Source organism: Nematostella vectensis, chromosome 1 (genome assembly GCF_932526225.1).
Source record: "Nematostella vectensis chromosome 1, jaNemVect1.1, whole genome shotgun sequence".
NCBI lineage: Eukaryota > Metazoa > Cnidaria > Anthozoa > Actiniaria > Edwardsiidae > Nematostella > Nematostella vectensis.
Genome location: NC_064034.1, coordinates 12301352 through 12316964, shown reverse-complemented (window position 1 = coordinate 12316964; position 15613 = coordinate 12301352). Strand labels below are relative to the sequence as shown.

General features: G+C 41.3%; 1 protein-coding gene across 7 annotated transcripts; it reads right to left on the bottom strand.

Annotated features, from left to right (window-relative positions):
* Positions 1-174: 174 nt before the first annotated feature.
* Positions 175-15474, bottom strand: LOC5517346. 7 transcript variants are annotated; one of them, XM_032361880.2, is made up of 22 exons: positions 15278-15474; positions 14924-15007; positions 14027-14209; positions 13690-13738; positions 13482-13604; positions 13115-13182; positions 12907-12996; positions 12616-12711; positions 11688-11849; positions 10945-11013; positions 10384-10513; positions 9807-9865; positions 9145-9273; positions 8016-8165; positions 7764-7824; positions 7432-7544; positions 6915-7103; positions 6285-6397; positions 5734-5876; positions 5084-5306; positions 4727-5017; positions 175-4359 (listed from the first exon to the last, which is right to left on the bottom strand). In XM_032361880.2, exons 1-22 carry the CDS (start codon positions 15329-15331, stop codon positions 2055-2057), a joined length of 4884 nt encoding a protein of 1627 aa, XP_032217771.2. In that variant the 5' UTR covers positions 15332-15474; the 3' UTR covers positions 175-2054. The 7 variants fall into 7 exon arrangements, with proteins under 7 accessions (XP_032217771.2, XP_032217772.2, XP_048584686.1 ...); XM_032361881.2 differs by having other exon boundaries at positions 7764-7821; XM_048728729.1 differs by having other exon boundaries at positions 11802-11849.
* Positions 15475-15613: the final 139 nt, after the last annotated feature.

The window sequence follows — 15613 nt, the reverse complement described above, 5'->3', positions numbered from 1 at the left end:
TTAAAATGGATATTTTCGGATCAGAACATATTCAAACAACGAAATATGCCATTTTAACGTGTTTCGGTAAGGGGGCTCATTGTATTCGCTTGAGAGTGGGAGCGTCGAAAACCTAACCGGCCATCTTGCGTATCTCTTTCGAAGAGCCCCGAATCTTTATCAATCTTTATCGGGTTATGAAAACCACTCTATCTTTTATTTTCTTATCTTATTCTTTATGCCTCTTTCAATACAGAAACTATCTTTATACCTAACAATACGGGTCGCTATCACTAAAATTTTTATTCAACCTTCAAGATCGGGGGATTGAAAAAAACTTGTTTTCTTATATATACTATATATATACTTCTTATATATACCTCTGCATCGTTCGTCTGCAAGGCATGCATATTTGAAAATTTGAGATTGTTAGCCAAGACAGCAGAGTAAAATGGTACATTATCAGAGATCTGTTCAGCTGTATAAACAGGACGTGTGCGTAGAAAGCACTATATGTACTGCCCAAAAAACAGGGTGGGAGGTTCCACCGCGCATTTAATCGTGTCCCGTATATAGTAACCTACGTGTTCCGTAAGTATCACATTTGAGTCCAAGTTTCCCTGTGAATAGTCTGTGTATCATATTTCTAATATTAAGTTTTAGCTTTTATAATAACATATAGTACATAATATATATATCTTTCTTTTGACTCAATGTTTCAGGTTCTAATTACTTATGACGTTGGATTGTCAGCCTTAATTATTTTTTTTTTCGAAAGCACTTTAATTGCCTAGGCAAAATTCGCCCCTGGTAAGATTGACCACTTTCTAGGGTTTAGAATTCGCCCCTGGTAAGATTGACCACTTTCTAGGGTTTAGAATAAATGGTTTGAAAATAGGGGCTCTGAAAGCTCGAATTTTCAGAGATGGGCAATATTTGTGTTTTTTAAAAGTTTTCCTATTAATTATCGCTGTCTTTTTGTTATTATTTTGGGTAACATTACTATTTCTTACATTTCTTGACATTACCGGGCACGAATTTTTCAATATTGGCGGACGACCCTGCTTCTTGAGAAATAATGTAAAAGTCATTCACACACAGCTATAGCCTACGTGTAGCCGCTGACTCGCGAGATCCTCTCGTAGCGTCTACGCAACCCCGGCGATAATCGTGTTCCGTGACGCCATTGTAATAAATTTGAATAGATTAATTTTGACATCTATGAACGGCTTTTCTCTTATTCAGCGCGCAAACACGTTCAGGTTTCGTCATGCAAAACAAACATTCCAACATCGCCATCTAATGCTGCTACTTTCCAAGTGCACATTCCTTCGTTTTAATTCTGCTAATGTATACCTGCATTCTTTGTAAGAGGGTAATTGAGAAAGATTACGAACGGTATCTCATGGATAGCAAGCGCTCCTCGACTTTCAGCGTTCGTTGTGAACTTGAGCGTTTAGATTTCTGTGTACGCAACACAAGCGCATACATATTCAGGATTGCCGTGATCTGCAGCTTAAAAGGAAAAATTTGGTAAAAACCTAGCCATTTTGGATAGAACTTTGGAAAATAACTAAAATAACGATATTGCTTGGTAAATGAAAGACTTTCCGTAGAAAGACATCGACATCATCGTTCAGAAAAGCAGAGAAAGCCTTCTCTTGTTCTTTGTGTGGTTTCTCTATCCCAAATAATGTTGACACATGTCTAAGGCTGAACTTAGGACAGATTTATCGCGATTAGGTGGGAGAGTCGTAGTGTTTTTCTCCATATTTGAACCGTCCGATAAACTCACATCGTAAACAGCGGGAACCTTAATTTCAACTTCTGATCTGGGCCAATCAAAATATCAAAGAGAAAGTTACTAAGTCAGTGGCCAATCAGAGACTATCATAGGTTTTCCTTTGAAAGCCGTGACGTCACGGAACACGATTATCGCCGCCGTTGCTTAGACGCTACGAGAGGATTTCGCGAGTCAGCGGCTACACGTAGGCTAACACAGCATACGGCCCGAAATTAAAAAAGTAGGGCTAAGCTGGTACTGTCTGCTTACAGCAGTTATTCATGCAAAGACACTATAGCCTTAAAGTCACGGCCTTCACAACTGGCAATACCCCGCCACGGATGTCACCCCATAGCTTGCAAATCAAGTTCAAGGCCTTCTCCTTTTCCTCATACGTTGGAGCAATAATCTTCCACGTAGTCTCACCAGGGTTCTCGGCCATAAAATGCGTGATTACACAAAGCTCCCCCATACTCGCCGAGTCAAAATCCTCATGCTCATCCTGGAACTTCGGCGTTGTGTCTGAAAACACCAGCGTAAAGCTACAGGAGTTAAAGTCAGTAAACTCGACGCGGGAAAGGTTCTCTACGTCTCGGACGTCCCACACACGGTGTTGAGGGTTCTCTGGGAGACCCGTCGCGAAGAGAGTCAGTGGGTAGTGGACGTGGTCCTCAACACAAAGGCACAATGAACGATCCATTATCACTAGAGTCTTGGGCTCCTCCGCGTCGTCCTTTACAACGTGAAACACTAATAGATACACGAGGATGGTTACGTCTTGTAATGCGGTACAGAAGTCCGATTCTTGGCTGAACTTGGCGATAGAGTCTTTGAGGATTTCCAGAGTGTCATCACAAGGATATACAAACTTAACTCCATTTAGGATATCAGCACCCCGGTCCGCCTCCACGGCGTGGGAGTCATAGATACTCTTTGGCGAGGAGTCCACCTTCTTTGCTGAAGAGGGATTTTGCTCCGATGCCAGAACAGTGTGCAGACACTCCAGGAACGCACTTGTGAGGTTGAAATCTCTGGTAACTAGGGTGAAGGTGTCGTCTGGAGATCCCCCTTCAAGACGAACCGTCTGATCAAAAAGTCCAACGCAAACCTGCTTTAAGTCCTTGATCGAGACACTTTTAAAGTAGATTGCCTTACTCTGGTTGCTTTCCGCACCTCGCAATTTAATACAACTCCTGTTGCTCAAGAGACCCTTGTGTTCAAAGTCGACGAGAATGTACACCTTTACGTTACTCAACAACACGCAGCTCTGAATCTCAAAGGAGGGGAATTTATAGGGGATACATCCCGTCCAAAGAACGTGCAACAACGTGTCCTGCTCACCGGAAGTCTTGTGCAAAATGTGCTTCCGGAAAAAGTTATCCAAAGATTTCCGATCAAGTGCCACAAGTGACTCGAAACATTCCAATTCCGCAGACCTGAATATCGGTAAAGTATCTGAGCCGACCCTGCGATGCGTCTTTTTAAAGGTGCTCTCGACAGGCGTGCCAACTGGCGTGACCGACTTCACCGAAGAACAAGAGTCGTGGAAGCCTAACAGGTCAGTGCTTTGGTTGTCTGAGTGCAATGTCAGGATTCGTGGATGGGTACTTGTGGTGATATTGAGGTCAGCCTCGAAATGGTCTTTCCACACTTGAGACAAAGACCGTTGCAGCTGTTCTCTCTCGTCCAAAGATCTAAAGACGAGGTTCCAGCAGTTTGGCGAAGATGTTGTTTGGGGCATACCTTCTGTCGTCTCATCAGCAACATCATCATCATCGAACATCAGCGACAGACCAAACATTCCCACGAACTCACTAGAGTTCTGCAACTGGAATACTTCAATGCCAATGATCTTATTAATATCTTGCCATTTGGAAACAACCCATTGTGGCGTGGAAGGCTGGGCACGCACGAAACTTGGGAGAGGCCAGTGCACGTGATCTTCGTCACACAAGAAGATCCTCGAATTCATCACGATTAAACTACGGAGCCTTCTCGTGAGCATCCCTTTGTCTCGGTCTTCAGTCGTGCTAATGTCGGGCAGCTCTCGGACAATGGTGTACATTAGCATGTCTTCATTTCTCGAGCCATCATCGACAGCTTTATTCAGCCCGGTTTTAAGTGTCTCAATTTTCTTCTCATCGGGGAAAATAAAGGAGGGCATTGTCGAAATCTTGGACTTGAAGCTAACTCTTCGGTGAAACAACGAGTTCTCGTCATCACTCGACTCCCCTAACGCCTCATAAAGTCTTTCGAGGAAAAGTCCAGTTTTCTCCGAATCCCGAGTAAGAAATGTGAAAGTTCCTTGCGGCCCGTCTGACTTGACTTCTAGTCTGAAACCTTGATCGTATAATCCCATCACCACTTGGTTAAGAGAACGCACAGGCATGCTGTAGAAGCACTTCATCACTTGGTGCAGGTCAGTGGAGATGCGGAGGGACTTGATGGCGACGGGAGAATTGGAGTGAAAAAGGTGGAAGAGAAAGATGTTTACTTGAGTCATCATTAGACAGACGGGAAGCTCATGTTCTGGGAAGGCGTACGGGAGGCAGCCAACCCAGATCGCTAGTCGAACGCTCTCTGTCTCTAAGCTCAATCTAACAATGCAAACAAACATAGACACAAAGCTAAGTACATCAAAAATTTTAATTAAATTAAAATTAAATAAAATCAAAATTAAATTTCAATTAAATTAAATTTTAATTAAATTAAATTTTAATTAAATTAAAACCTTAAAATGTCAATTATTTTGCAAAAGAAAAGTGACGTAGATGGAAATCAGATACATTTTTGGTAAAAAAGGGGAAAAAATGCAATGCTCCTGTGACCGTTGGGGGGCAGACAAAAGAGAGAAAAAATCCTCGAATTCTTATTAGGATATACAAACTCTTTAAAAAAAATCTGTAGCAAAACACGAGGGTGGCAAAAAGCTGGCAGTGTATTAAAAGAAGGTCCTCCTTATACCTGTCGTGTTTGAGTGCTCCTGCGTGGATAAAATCAGCATGTAACGCCTGGTAAATGCTGTGGATCCTTGAACTGCGCACGCGATCTTTGCCGTCATGGCAACTTAGGACAGCGGTTACACCCTCTTCTCTCTTTTTTTCTTGCCGAGCTTCTTTGTGAAGGAACTCTTCAAAGAATGTGTCTAGCACGTGATCGGGAACACCGAGTGGATTGGCCCATCGTTCGCGTTTTGCATCAGTAAGTTTACTTGAGGAGTCGGTAGTGGTGGTACTAGACCCAATGCAATTAGAGCTGAAAAAATAATTTCTTAATAAGGGTAAGAAAAACAAAATTACTTCAAAGACATTTACACCTCACCTCTCCCAGCTCTTGGTAATAAACTTATACAACAATACAAATAGTTCAGCGGCATCCCGAATGGAGCGCATGCGGTAACGAGCGACCTGTCGGTAGTCCTTTGTCTGACTGTGATCCGCTGGCAGTACTGCGCGATGACGCCGCCACTCCTTGGAGTATGTGTCCTGGATGTCAATGTGGTAAGAGCCCTGGAAGTCCAATATATCCACACTGCTTACGTCGTCTGCAAATGAAAGAGGTTTTACTTGAATACAGGTGAGAACCAAAGGCGTTTTTCCGTCGTAACGCAAAATCTAAGTTAGTAATGGAGGGTATGAATATATTTTGTGATAGTTACTTCACAATCACAGGGGCAAACAGGCGGTTACAGAACAAGGAGATGTAATGGACAGAAAACAGGAACAAAAAAGAGTGATTGAGGGGATATTTCGGAGAAAAAGCATGGCAATTTACCTAAAGAGTGATGAGCTAGTGCTTTAACATACAACACATAGAATGGGGCTCTTTAACATACAACACATAGAATGGGGCTCTTTAACATACAACACATAGAATGGGGCTAGGAGAAAAAGAGAGAAACGTAATGCAAAGCGTCTGTCCGTGACCAAACAAGCTTAAACTGGAAGCGAAGGGAAACATTAATTTTGTACCTAGCTTATGTCTGGCGCAAGTCCTGCCAGACGCAATAACAATCTCGAGGATCAAGCCCTTACACAGGTCCACGCCCACCATTCGTTCCTCCCACTGCCCAGCGGTTGCACTGGCCACCTCCACCATGTAAGTGCCGGATGTGCTAAAAAAAAGCGTTTGGATGTCAAAGGACCACAAAATTTTCTTTCTATAAAGGCGCTTGCTTCTCGGAAAATATTTTTGCGCCTTTGGAATTTCCAAATATTTACGCCCAACGTTTTACTGAAGCCCGAGGAGCCTCGGGAGAGCCCCGAGTCCTGAGAAAGTTCCTTATAAAAAACACCCAGGTCCGTGAGGTTTGGTAAATACCAAAATTCACAACCACACAAGCAAGATTCCGTAGACATACAACATTTTTACGATAAAAAAAATTTTCAAAATTAGAAAGTCAGCTTTCAAAAGACAAATAAAATTTACGGGCCTAAGAATTCTGTTTCGAGAAACGAGCGCCAGATAACAATGAACAAGAAAAATATCCGATGATGGTTTGCAACATTCTTCCGTTACATACATTTGCAGGTCGCGCTCTAAATTCTCGCGGATAAGCTCCTCCAATTCACACGTGAACCCGAAATGCAGTCTGGGTGGCTCGGTACTAGGCCCCCCGGTCCCGACACCGGATACCTGTAAAAAGGTTTGGATAAAGGTGAGCTATAAGTCGTGGGGAAAAAATGCTTGATTGGTTTGATTTGGGTGACAATGTTTTGTTTATCTTTTGTACATTCAAACTCCTATAAAAAATACACCCTGCATTTTTCTATTCTAAAATTTAAATTGAGCCGTGCGTGTATTGTAAGCTGGGTCTAAATATACATAGCGCATTTATATCTTTAAGCCCGTGCAAACAGCACCAACATATCAACCAGCATTGCTGTCACCGCTCTATTTTTCTGAGCACGAGAGCAAAGAAATGTTGGCGAAATGTTTACAGCACCTCCAAGAACAGCGCCAGCATTCTCGGCCAGCGTCTCGCCAGTAAAGTTGGCCCTAATGTTACTGTCTTCTTTTTTTTTTTGCATTGACTTCTGTAGCCTTTAAGGCTTGGTTCACACGAGTCGAATCCAGAAAAAAAACTTCTCAAAACAAATAGAGGGGAAGAGTAAAATTCAAAGCGAACACAAAGAGATATTAGTGGGGTAACCTTGGCAACGCTGGTGAAGGAGTCGCTGCGTGATGAGACGTCGTTTTCCTGGCTGCTGGATTCAACACGAAGCTGGTTGCCACTGGCATGATTTTCTGGGGTTTCATTGGCGTCAGGCCGGTCAGGTGGCGATGTCACTTCCTTGGAGGGCTTTTGCTCCATGTCTGGGCAGCTGGACCTTGCCGATGCCTGCAGAAAAATATCGACATTGTTGAAAATGGCTGGGTGTAGCTCTGGAGTACCACTATCGACCCATCTCCTAACCCTCCCCAATTAAAAAAGGAAATTGTATCTTGGTCACCCCTGCCCCTCACCCTACACCACCCCCCCCCCCCTCCCCCCACCACAACCATCAGCCCACCAAACCCTTATCTAAAAGATTTCTTTTTTATCGCATAAAATAGATCAACTGAACAAACCATTAATCAAGAGCACTGCAAAAAGCGATACATTTTTTTTTCTTGTAAAACAGTTGACAGCCAAGTTTGCAACCACAATCAGGTGATTTCGGGTCTACCTCATCGGATTGTATCTCGCCGAGCATCGTCAGCCACTTTTCTCCTCCAAGCAGACGAATCTTTTCCACTCGTGAACGGAACTCTGCATCACTTTCGTCCACTTCAAACGAATCTGGTACAGCATGATTTAAAAATGAATAAGAGAGTGTTAAGAGCCATGTAGAGATAAAAGTAAACACAAACATAAACCGATGCTAATTCACAGAGAGACCTTTTCTAAGCTGTATTCCGTCTACTATCCGTGCACAAATAATGTTATGTAGCGCTTGAAGCCCCCCCCCCCCCCTCAAATAGAGTTCAAACACAGGTATTCGGGAGCTATCTTGCCCACCTGTTAACCCGGAGGTCGGATTCTTTGATCCTTCCAGCTCGATGATCCGATCAACATTCTTCTGGAAAAAAATACAACCTTTTACATCAAGACGGGAAAAAAGCGTGTGAAAGGGTAGTGGTAAACGACCTTAGGTTAAAGATAAAAAATAAATAAAAAAAAAATAAAACAGTATGACTGCTCTTACTGGGAGATAGTAACATGTAAGGTATCTTTTGAACTTAATCAGATGATTTTGGATTATCTTTCTACCTTCTTTGCGCCCTTCTTAACTGCCTTCTTGGTGCTCGTAGACGGGTCAGACTGAGGTATGTTGATGATCTCAAAATCCTGCTCTCTGCTCAGCAGCTCGGACACCTTCTTCATCTCTCGGTCTGACGGAGGCTGGCCATCGAGCGACACCTGGCATAGAACAGGGAGGGTGTTCATTATCAAGTTCAAGAGCCACTGTCCACCACCATTTTATAATCCTGTCAAAGTACCGTAAGTCTGAGAAAGAATCCATTTCCATCGGCTGACTTGGGAAAGTTGTTGTGATATTTTCGATTGAATGCGGAAGACAAAGCATAAGATTTAATTTTTAGGTGATTACTTTGAGATGTCTACTCATAATTTGTCTTCCGATATTTGTTGAAAACAATAAGAAAGGTGTGGCTGAGAAGGGCTCTTCAAATATCTCCAATCGTGCCGCTATTTAAAGCTTCCTCACAAAACAAGTCGCCAAAGGCACCCATGCGTCGTAACCCGCAGTGGTTCACAGGTAATGTGTAAGAGGGTGAATCCTTGGACAGAGGGAAAAAATGACATGAAATTTTCTAATTCTTAATATATAAGCTCAAGGTTCCGCATACAAGAAGTTCCTATCACTAAAAGCTTAATTCCAAATTTTAAAGAAATTTAGAAGATATGAAATTTAGATATTAGCGAGCAAAGTTGGCTTAATTTCTGATCAGAGCCCGACTTCTCCCTAAAAAGGAGGAGAATTCATACTTTAAACATTTGAAAATTGCACTTCAAGCCTCATATCTCGAAGACGAATTCATTAGAAAAAAACACTTTTTGATATGTTGGTTTAAATAACATAAGGAACCGCTATGCAAAAATTCAACCTTACCGAAGTTAACCAGACCTTATTTTGGTAAAACTTGCCATTATTTTGCTCTGTCGAATCCTTGTGTCTGGAAGCCACTATTATTCTGAGTGCAACCTAAATTGAAATAGGTTGCACTCACCTATTATCTACCGAGCGCCAGCTATTTTTTTTTTAATTTGACTTAATTTTTATTTGAATTTAAAAGATAAGATAACTTCCACCCCCTACTAATCAATCTCCACCGCCTAGTCTGAACGTTAATGAAAGTAGTTATGCTATATACCATACCAGCCGTGCTCGTTCCCCAAATCCGGACAGTACGCGCACGCGATAACTACTCTCCTTGGTCAGCGGATTTCCCTCCAGATGTAGGTTCTCTAGACAGGGTAAATCGCCAATAAGAACAACGCTGCTGACCTAATAGAGACAGGGAACAGAGAAACAAAGTCATCCCATACACAATATAATTGTTTGAATCGCGAGGGTGCGCTAATCACGGAAGTGGGAAGCTTACAGCTCTATATGAACATTTGTCAAGCTAAATCATCGATCAGTAAGAGTTTGAATATAAACAACTCCAACGAATATTTCGTTGTTTGATGATAAAGTGGAACTCGCGAAAGCTTAAAGCATTGCGTTTCGTCGTTCTTCATTTTGGGGGACGGGAGGGGGCTCTTATTCAAAGCGGGCGCTAAAACAAGCATTTACAAAAAAAAAAATGCGAAAAATTAAAGCGAGATATCAGTAATATACAGAGAAAAGAAATGTCCTGGGCGCTAGATGGGAAAATAAAACAAAGCGAAAGAGCCCCAGACAATTCGGAGAACAACGCTATAAAAAAAAGGTGAGGCGGGTTTATATAGTTGTAAGGAGCTCCCAATGAAAGTAACTGACAGGGCCACGAGGCACTGGAAAGACACGTTACGGGTAACTGGTAACAGCATTCATACCTCTGTCAACAAGTTACTGCGAAGATCCAATTCCACCAAAGAGTAGAGTTTCTCTAATCCTTTGAAGAAAAATATGTGTACATCAATTTCTTTACACTGCAAGATTCCCACCCCCTCCCCCTCCAGGGAGAGAATATTTCCAGATAATTACCCACCCGAATTTCCAAACCCTTGCAATAAGCGAATTGCAATTACAAATCACGTGACTTTTTGGGTTGCAAAAACGCGCGAAATAAACACTGTAACGGCTGCAGCTGCGGCGTCAGAGAAAATAAAAATAAGCCCTTTCGAAAATAGAAACTCTCTGGTTGATTCGCAGGGAGCTAAAAAATTTGCTTGATGTTGTTTTTATTACAAGTTTGCCACCCAAAAAGTCACGTGGTTTTTTAGTGTCGCTAATTGGCCAAACAAAATTTTTAGTTAAAAAGGCTGATATATCGGGGAGTTTATTTGAATTCGTGACACCATCACATAGATTCACAAGCACAATAAACGGAGTCGTGGTTCTGAGAATCACATAGCACCTCCCTTGACAGTAAGTATCCAATCAGCAGTGAGTTCATCTTTTCGGGCTTACCATCCACGCAACTGAGCTGGTTGTTGGCCAGATTCAGTTTTCGAATGTTTCCCAATTTAGCGTTTAGATTAGTTGGGATTGCTCGCAGCTTGTTGTGAGAGAGGTCCAGGACTTCCAGCTCAGACAAACTCTTAAAAAACGAAAAAAGATTCAAACTCTTACGCAAACTTAGGGTTCAAAGTGATTGGAACTGGATAGAAGAGCTAAAATGGGGGTTTGAAACTGAGATTTTATGCTCTGTACAGTGCCGTCTACACGGTAGACTGTACATCTCTCACCTCCAGATGATTTATCTCCTCAATGCAGTTGTCTGAAATTGAGATTTTATAGTCTGTACAGTGCCGTCTACACGGTAGGCTGTACATCTCTCACCTCCAGATGATTTATCTCCTCAATGCAGTTGTCTTAAATTGAGAATTTTATGCTCTGTACAGTGCCGTCTATACGGTAGACTGTACATCTCTCACCTCCAGATGATTTATCTCCTCAATGCAGTTGTCTGAAATTAAGATTTTATGCTCTGTACAGTGCCGTCTACACGGTAGACTGTACATATCTCACCTCCAGATGATTTATCTCCTCAATGCAGTTGTGGCTCAAGTTCAGAGACTCAATGTTGGGCAACAGAGACTGAAACAGATACAAAACAGCTTAAAGCCGCATTGTCACCAGGTTACTTACGGAGGTCCGACGGAAACCTCAACCGTCAAAATACAAAAGAATCTATTAGAATCCGAGATATTAAACAGGCATTCGCTCTAAATTATCTGTCACATCATCAAAGAAACTTCCAATAGACACACTGCTTTCAATATTTTGAAATATTTTTCGCATCTTCGCGTTTTCCGTTAAAAATCATCGGATATTGTTAAGTAATCGACCGGAAGTAAACTGGTGACAATGCGGCTTTTAATGCTACTCATACAAGCATCAAGATGCTTTTCAAGAAGAGAACAGTGCACATTCCCTTGCAACAGGTCCAACTTAACTACATTACACCCGTAGCCCAACATAACACCCTAGCCGGACATTACACCTTAGCCCAACATAACCACCCTAGCCCAAAATAACACCCTAGCCCATAACCTCCTAGCCAAACATTAACACCCTAGCCCAACATACAGTAACCACCTTAGCCGAAAATAACATAATATAGTCCAACTTAAATATGCTAGCCCAACATAACACCCTACCTAGCCCAACATAACCACCCTAGCCCAAAATAACAGCATATAGCCCAACATATACACCTTAGCCTAACATAAACACCCTAGCCTAACATAAACACCCTAGTGCAAAATTACCACAGACTCATCTATGTAGGGAAAATGGTTGTTGCTAAAGTCAGCCATCCTGATGTCTGTCCAGGTATGGAAATTAGAGTTAGGAGTGAGATAGGAGCTTCCATCTGTTCTTACAGTCTCAAGAACACCCTGCTCCCAGACCTTGTCGTCCACAAGCACATCCTACACATAATTTATAGTTAGTATTTGCCTAGAGACGGAGCTGATTAATATATATATCTATATATATTTAAAATCTGTGGAGACTTCTAGATAAGTACAGTACAAGACCCTAAAAAAACATTTGTGACGACTTACTCGAAAACGTACCTTAGAGCGAAAAGGCCGTTACCTAGACTTGTCTACCCTCCTTGCTGTGTCAAAAAAATCGTCATACTGAAAAAAGTGTTGTGCCGACTAAGATCGACTTGTTAGTCGCTATTCCGTGTTGTTTATAAGATACAACCCGTGAGTTGTGTTTACCTAGTTACAAGGCTTTCCGTTGTTGAGTCGTGAGTGTACCGCAAGATAGGTGCCAGCTCTCTCTTATTGAGGCGTGATCATTGTTTGGCCAAACTTGTGGAAAACCCTAAGGTACATTTTCGCGTCAGCCCTCATATTTGCTTAAATGACAAATTTCAAATCCCATGCTCGACCAATCAGTGGCTCTAGTGACAAAAAGAATGGAGGTACAGCACACCCAAAGGAATCTCCTGGAGACCACAGGAACTTCATTGCATAGTTTGCCTCTTTCTTTACCCATGGTGCTCTCCTTACACCTAAGTTCTAGCCTTAAACATACTGTAACTTTTAGGATGACAATAATAGATTGATAATGAGTGGATCTATACATTGGATTGGCATTTTGGATGAGACAAGAGGCTTTTTCCACAACACTTGTTGTTCCTATCGGGGTAAACAAATTCCATGTTGTGTGAGGGATCCTTGCCTTAAGAAGATGAGCAGACTGATGAACTGTGAGTGATTTCAGTTGGGTCAAAAGTTGACACAAGCCTTGTACAGCTTCCATTTCAATGCAGCTCACCTACGCACAAGTCAACTGGTTAGCAAATACCTTAAACTAAAAAATTATGGGGTGATTGTTTTAGCACAGTTGACCTTACAAGCCTGCATCACTAGTTTGAAGCCTGGCTTGGACATTTGGGTGTTTTTCAAAAGACTTTTGCAGCTTGTTTTCATTATTGGCATAGCTTATCTAATTGCCAATGCTATTACTGACCTCAAGGTTTGAGAGGGATTTAAACAGCGACAGGTCATATTTGAAATCCACATTATCACTCAGATGGAACTGCTGACCCTTTCCAACAATCTGAAATGCACAAAAATGCACAACATGCCTTTTTACTGTATTGTAATAAAATGGTACAAGAGAGATAAAAGTCTAAAAAAATGCCATATATAAATACCAAAGGGAAGTGTAGTCTTACCTTGAGATGGGAAAGATTTTGAATGAAATCATACAAATTTCCAATCTCTGCATGGATGTTATGGACATCTGTAAGGAAGAAGTACATGGACAACAATATTTTATTTCAATGACATAAAGTTATAAAATAAAGCTCTGAAAAAAATAAAATTGATTGTAGCTGCCAACAGAAGTTTCAATACTCAGTTAAGGAAAGGGTTACTGATACATAGGGGGTCGAGAGCGTGGTGGTGTTAAGAGGAGGGGGTGTAAGGGGATTCAACTGCTCCTGTTGACTATCAGAGCAGCATGTCCCCTTGCAGGGAGAGAAAAAGTGAAATTGTGCAGGATTTTGGGGGCAAGGAAGACTGGTGCTTTTTTTAACTTACTACTACTAGCATCTGGTAACAGCATACCACATGTTGGCACTGGTAAAGCCAGTCTTTTAGTGATACAGTACAGCTGTAGGGGTGTGAAGGTGTATGGCTGTTTGTCCAGAAGTATCTTGTCCCCTATAATATATAAAACATCTCCTTTAGGTTGACTTTGCAAGCAGGGAGCACTGCTAAATGACAACAATGTAGGAGTTCTTTTTACCTGTCTCAAAAAGCTCTTTTGCCAAGTTGTAGGTTACACCGCAAACATCCTAAATAACAAGAAGATAAATTATGAGAAGTATGAAATCCTTCAGTCTTTTTAGAAACAACATGACATTCCCTTGCCAGATACAGGGCATACAAATAGCCTCAAAAGTTCTTTGTTCACATGCTTTCTTACTTTTAAATTGTGTGATTTCCTAACCATTAGGCAATTAGGACGCAGACATGACTTGTACTAGATTTACTTGCTCCTTTACAAAGCATTACTACATCATAGTGCATAGTACAACGACCTATAATACATTCTTAATTAAAAATAAGGCTTAAACTCTTACATATTTGAACCCTTCAAGGAAATTATCTAGTTGATCAGGCAAATTGTCCTCAAACTTCTCAAGCAACTTGTGAAGGTAAATTTCCAGAAGCAGTCGCCTGGTCTCAATATAATCTGGGTCGAGGTTACCAAAATACTTCTTTGGAGGAAGCAGAGACTGGTCGATGTGGTATTCTTTTACAAGCTGTAGGATATAAAACATAACAATTTATTAAAAAAGAGAGTTGATAATTATAAAGAGAATGATAGTTTGAAAAATGTTTTTGGCTGCATTTGCAGGCATAACAGCAATGTTGCATTATCAAACTAATTTGATGAGGATGTCTATAATTATTAGGCATTAATTTGTGCAAAAAATATAAATCAACACAAAAAAGAAAAAACGAAAGAAAAAAAATACTGTAGACTGTAGCTGCAACTGTTATTGGAAATTTTGCATACAATTTTTCTTCTTACAATGGTATCATTTTTATCTTTCCATTCTTTTGCAAATAAATCAATACAAGTTTTCAATACCTAAGACCTGTGAAAGCAGGAACCAACAACAGCCAGCATTGATGGTACTACTACTTTGTACTACTACGATTGTTTTGGTGGTTAACAACAAGACAAAGGAAATCCTAACATGGTGTTCAAATAGCACCAATACAGGGGCGTAGCCAGGGGGGTGGCCCAGGGGGCCCAGGCCCCCCCTTCCAGCAGCCAAAAATACAGTAAATGTATGAGACATTATCTAAAAAACAGGAGAAAATGCCTTGATAGGACCTATTGGCCCCCTCCTGTTAAAATCCTGGCTACGCTGCTGCAATACTGATGGGTCAGTAATGTTGGCGCAGCTTGAAAAGGTATTTAGAAAAAGGTATGCGGGTTGCCTGTGCATAGTTTTAAGAACAATTACCTTGTCATGCAATTCACGGAATTCGCGATATCTTTTTCTGACAAGCCAAGAGTACTCTGTGATAAATACCTCTACATAGTACACCTGATGGAACGAATAAGAACTTAGAAAACATAAAAAAACTTAAACGCAACTCTAAAATAAGTGTGAGTCTACATAAGTATTGCCACAATTGCTCGCACTAAAGCATGATATTAGCCGAGGTTTAACCTGTTTCCAAGTATTCGAAGAAAGAACATGAAAAATCAAGTATACTATAACTTAAAAAGCAGAGCGACTTCTTTTATCTAGACCCAGAAAAAGTTACTTATTGCAAATGTAGCATACTGTATTTCGATTACTATCGCAACTTACTGCATATCCGTCGATAACTTCCGCAGCAGGGACCTCAATCTTTCTTATTTTCATGCTTGCAGATGCTAGTTTGGAGGAGCTAGCTTGCAGGGGCTAGTTTGCACGAGTAGTTATTCGAGTACGACATGTTTTGATTTTTATTCTCGAACCACAGAGTCGTGTAGTGTTGATTTGATGTTGATTTTTTATGTGTAGTAGCCAGGTAACCAGGCTTTATTGAAGAGAGTGTACTGGGGAGAGAGCAAAAGCGCGCCTCTTGTCAACCAAAAGTCGCGCGTTTTGAGATCTCTTTACGATTTTTAGCAGCCTTCTGAAAGTGAGCATGTTTTGGGTGTA

What these genes read in the sequence shown, in the direction of transcription:
- LOC5517346 (XM_032361880.2), bottom strand. Translation starts at nt 15,331, where the DNA reads ATGAAAATAAGAAAGATTGAGGTCCCTGCTGCGGAAGTTATCGACGGA. An exon ending in CCTTCACCAGCGTTGCCAAG is followed by an intron (nt 6,398 to 6,914) that starts GTTACCCCACTA and finishes ACCTTTTTACAG; the next exon opens with GTATCCGGTGTCGGGACCGG. An exon ending in TTAGAGCGCGACCTGCAAAT is followed by an intron (nt 5,877 to 6,284) that starts GTATGTAACGGA and finishes GCTTTTTTTTAG; the next exon opens with CACATCCGGCACTTACATGG.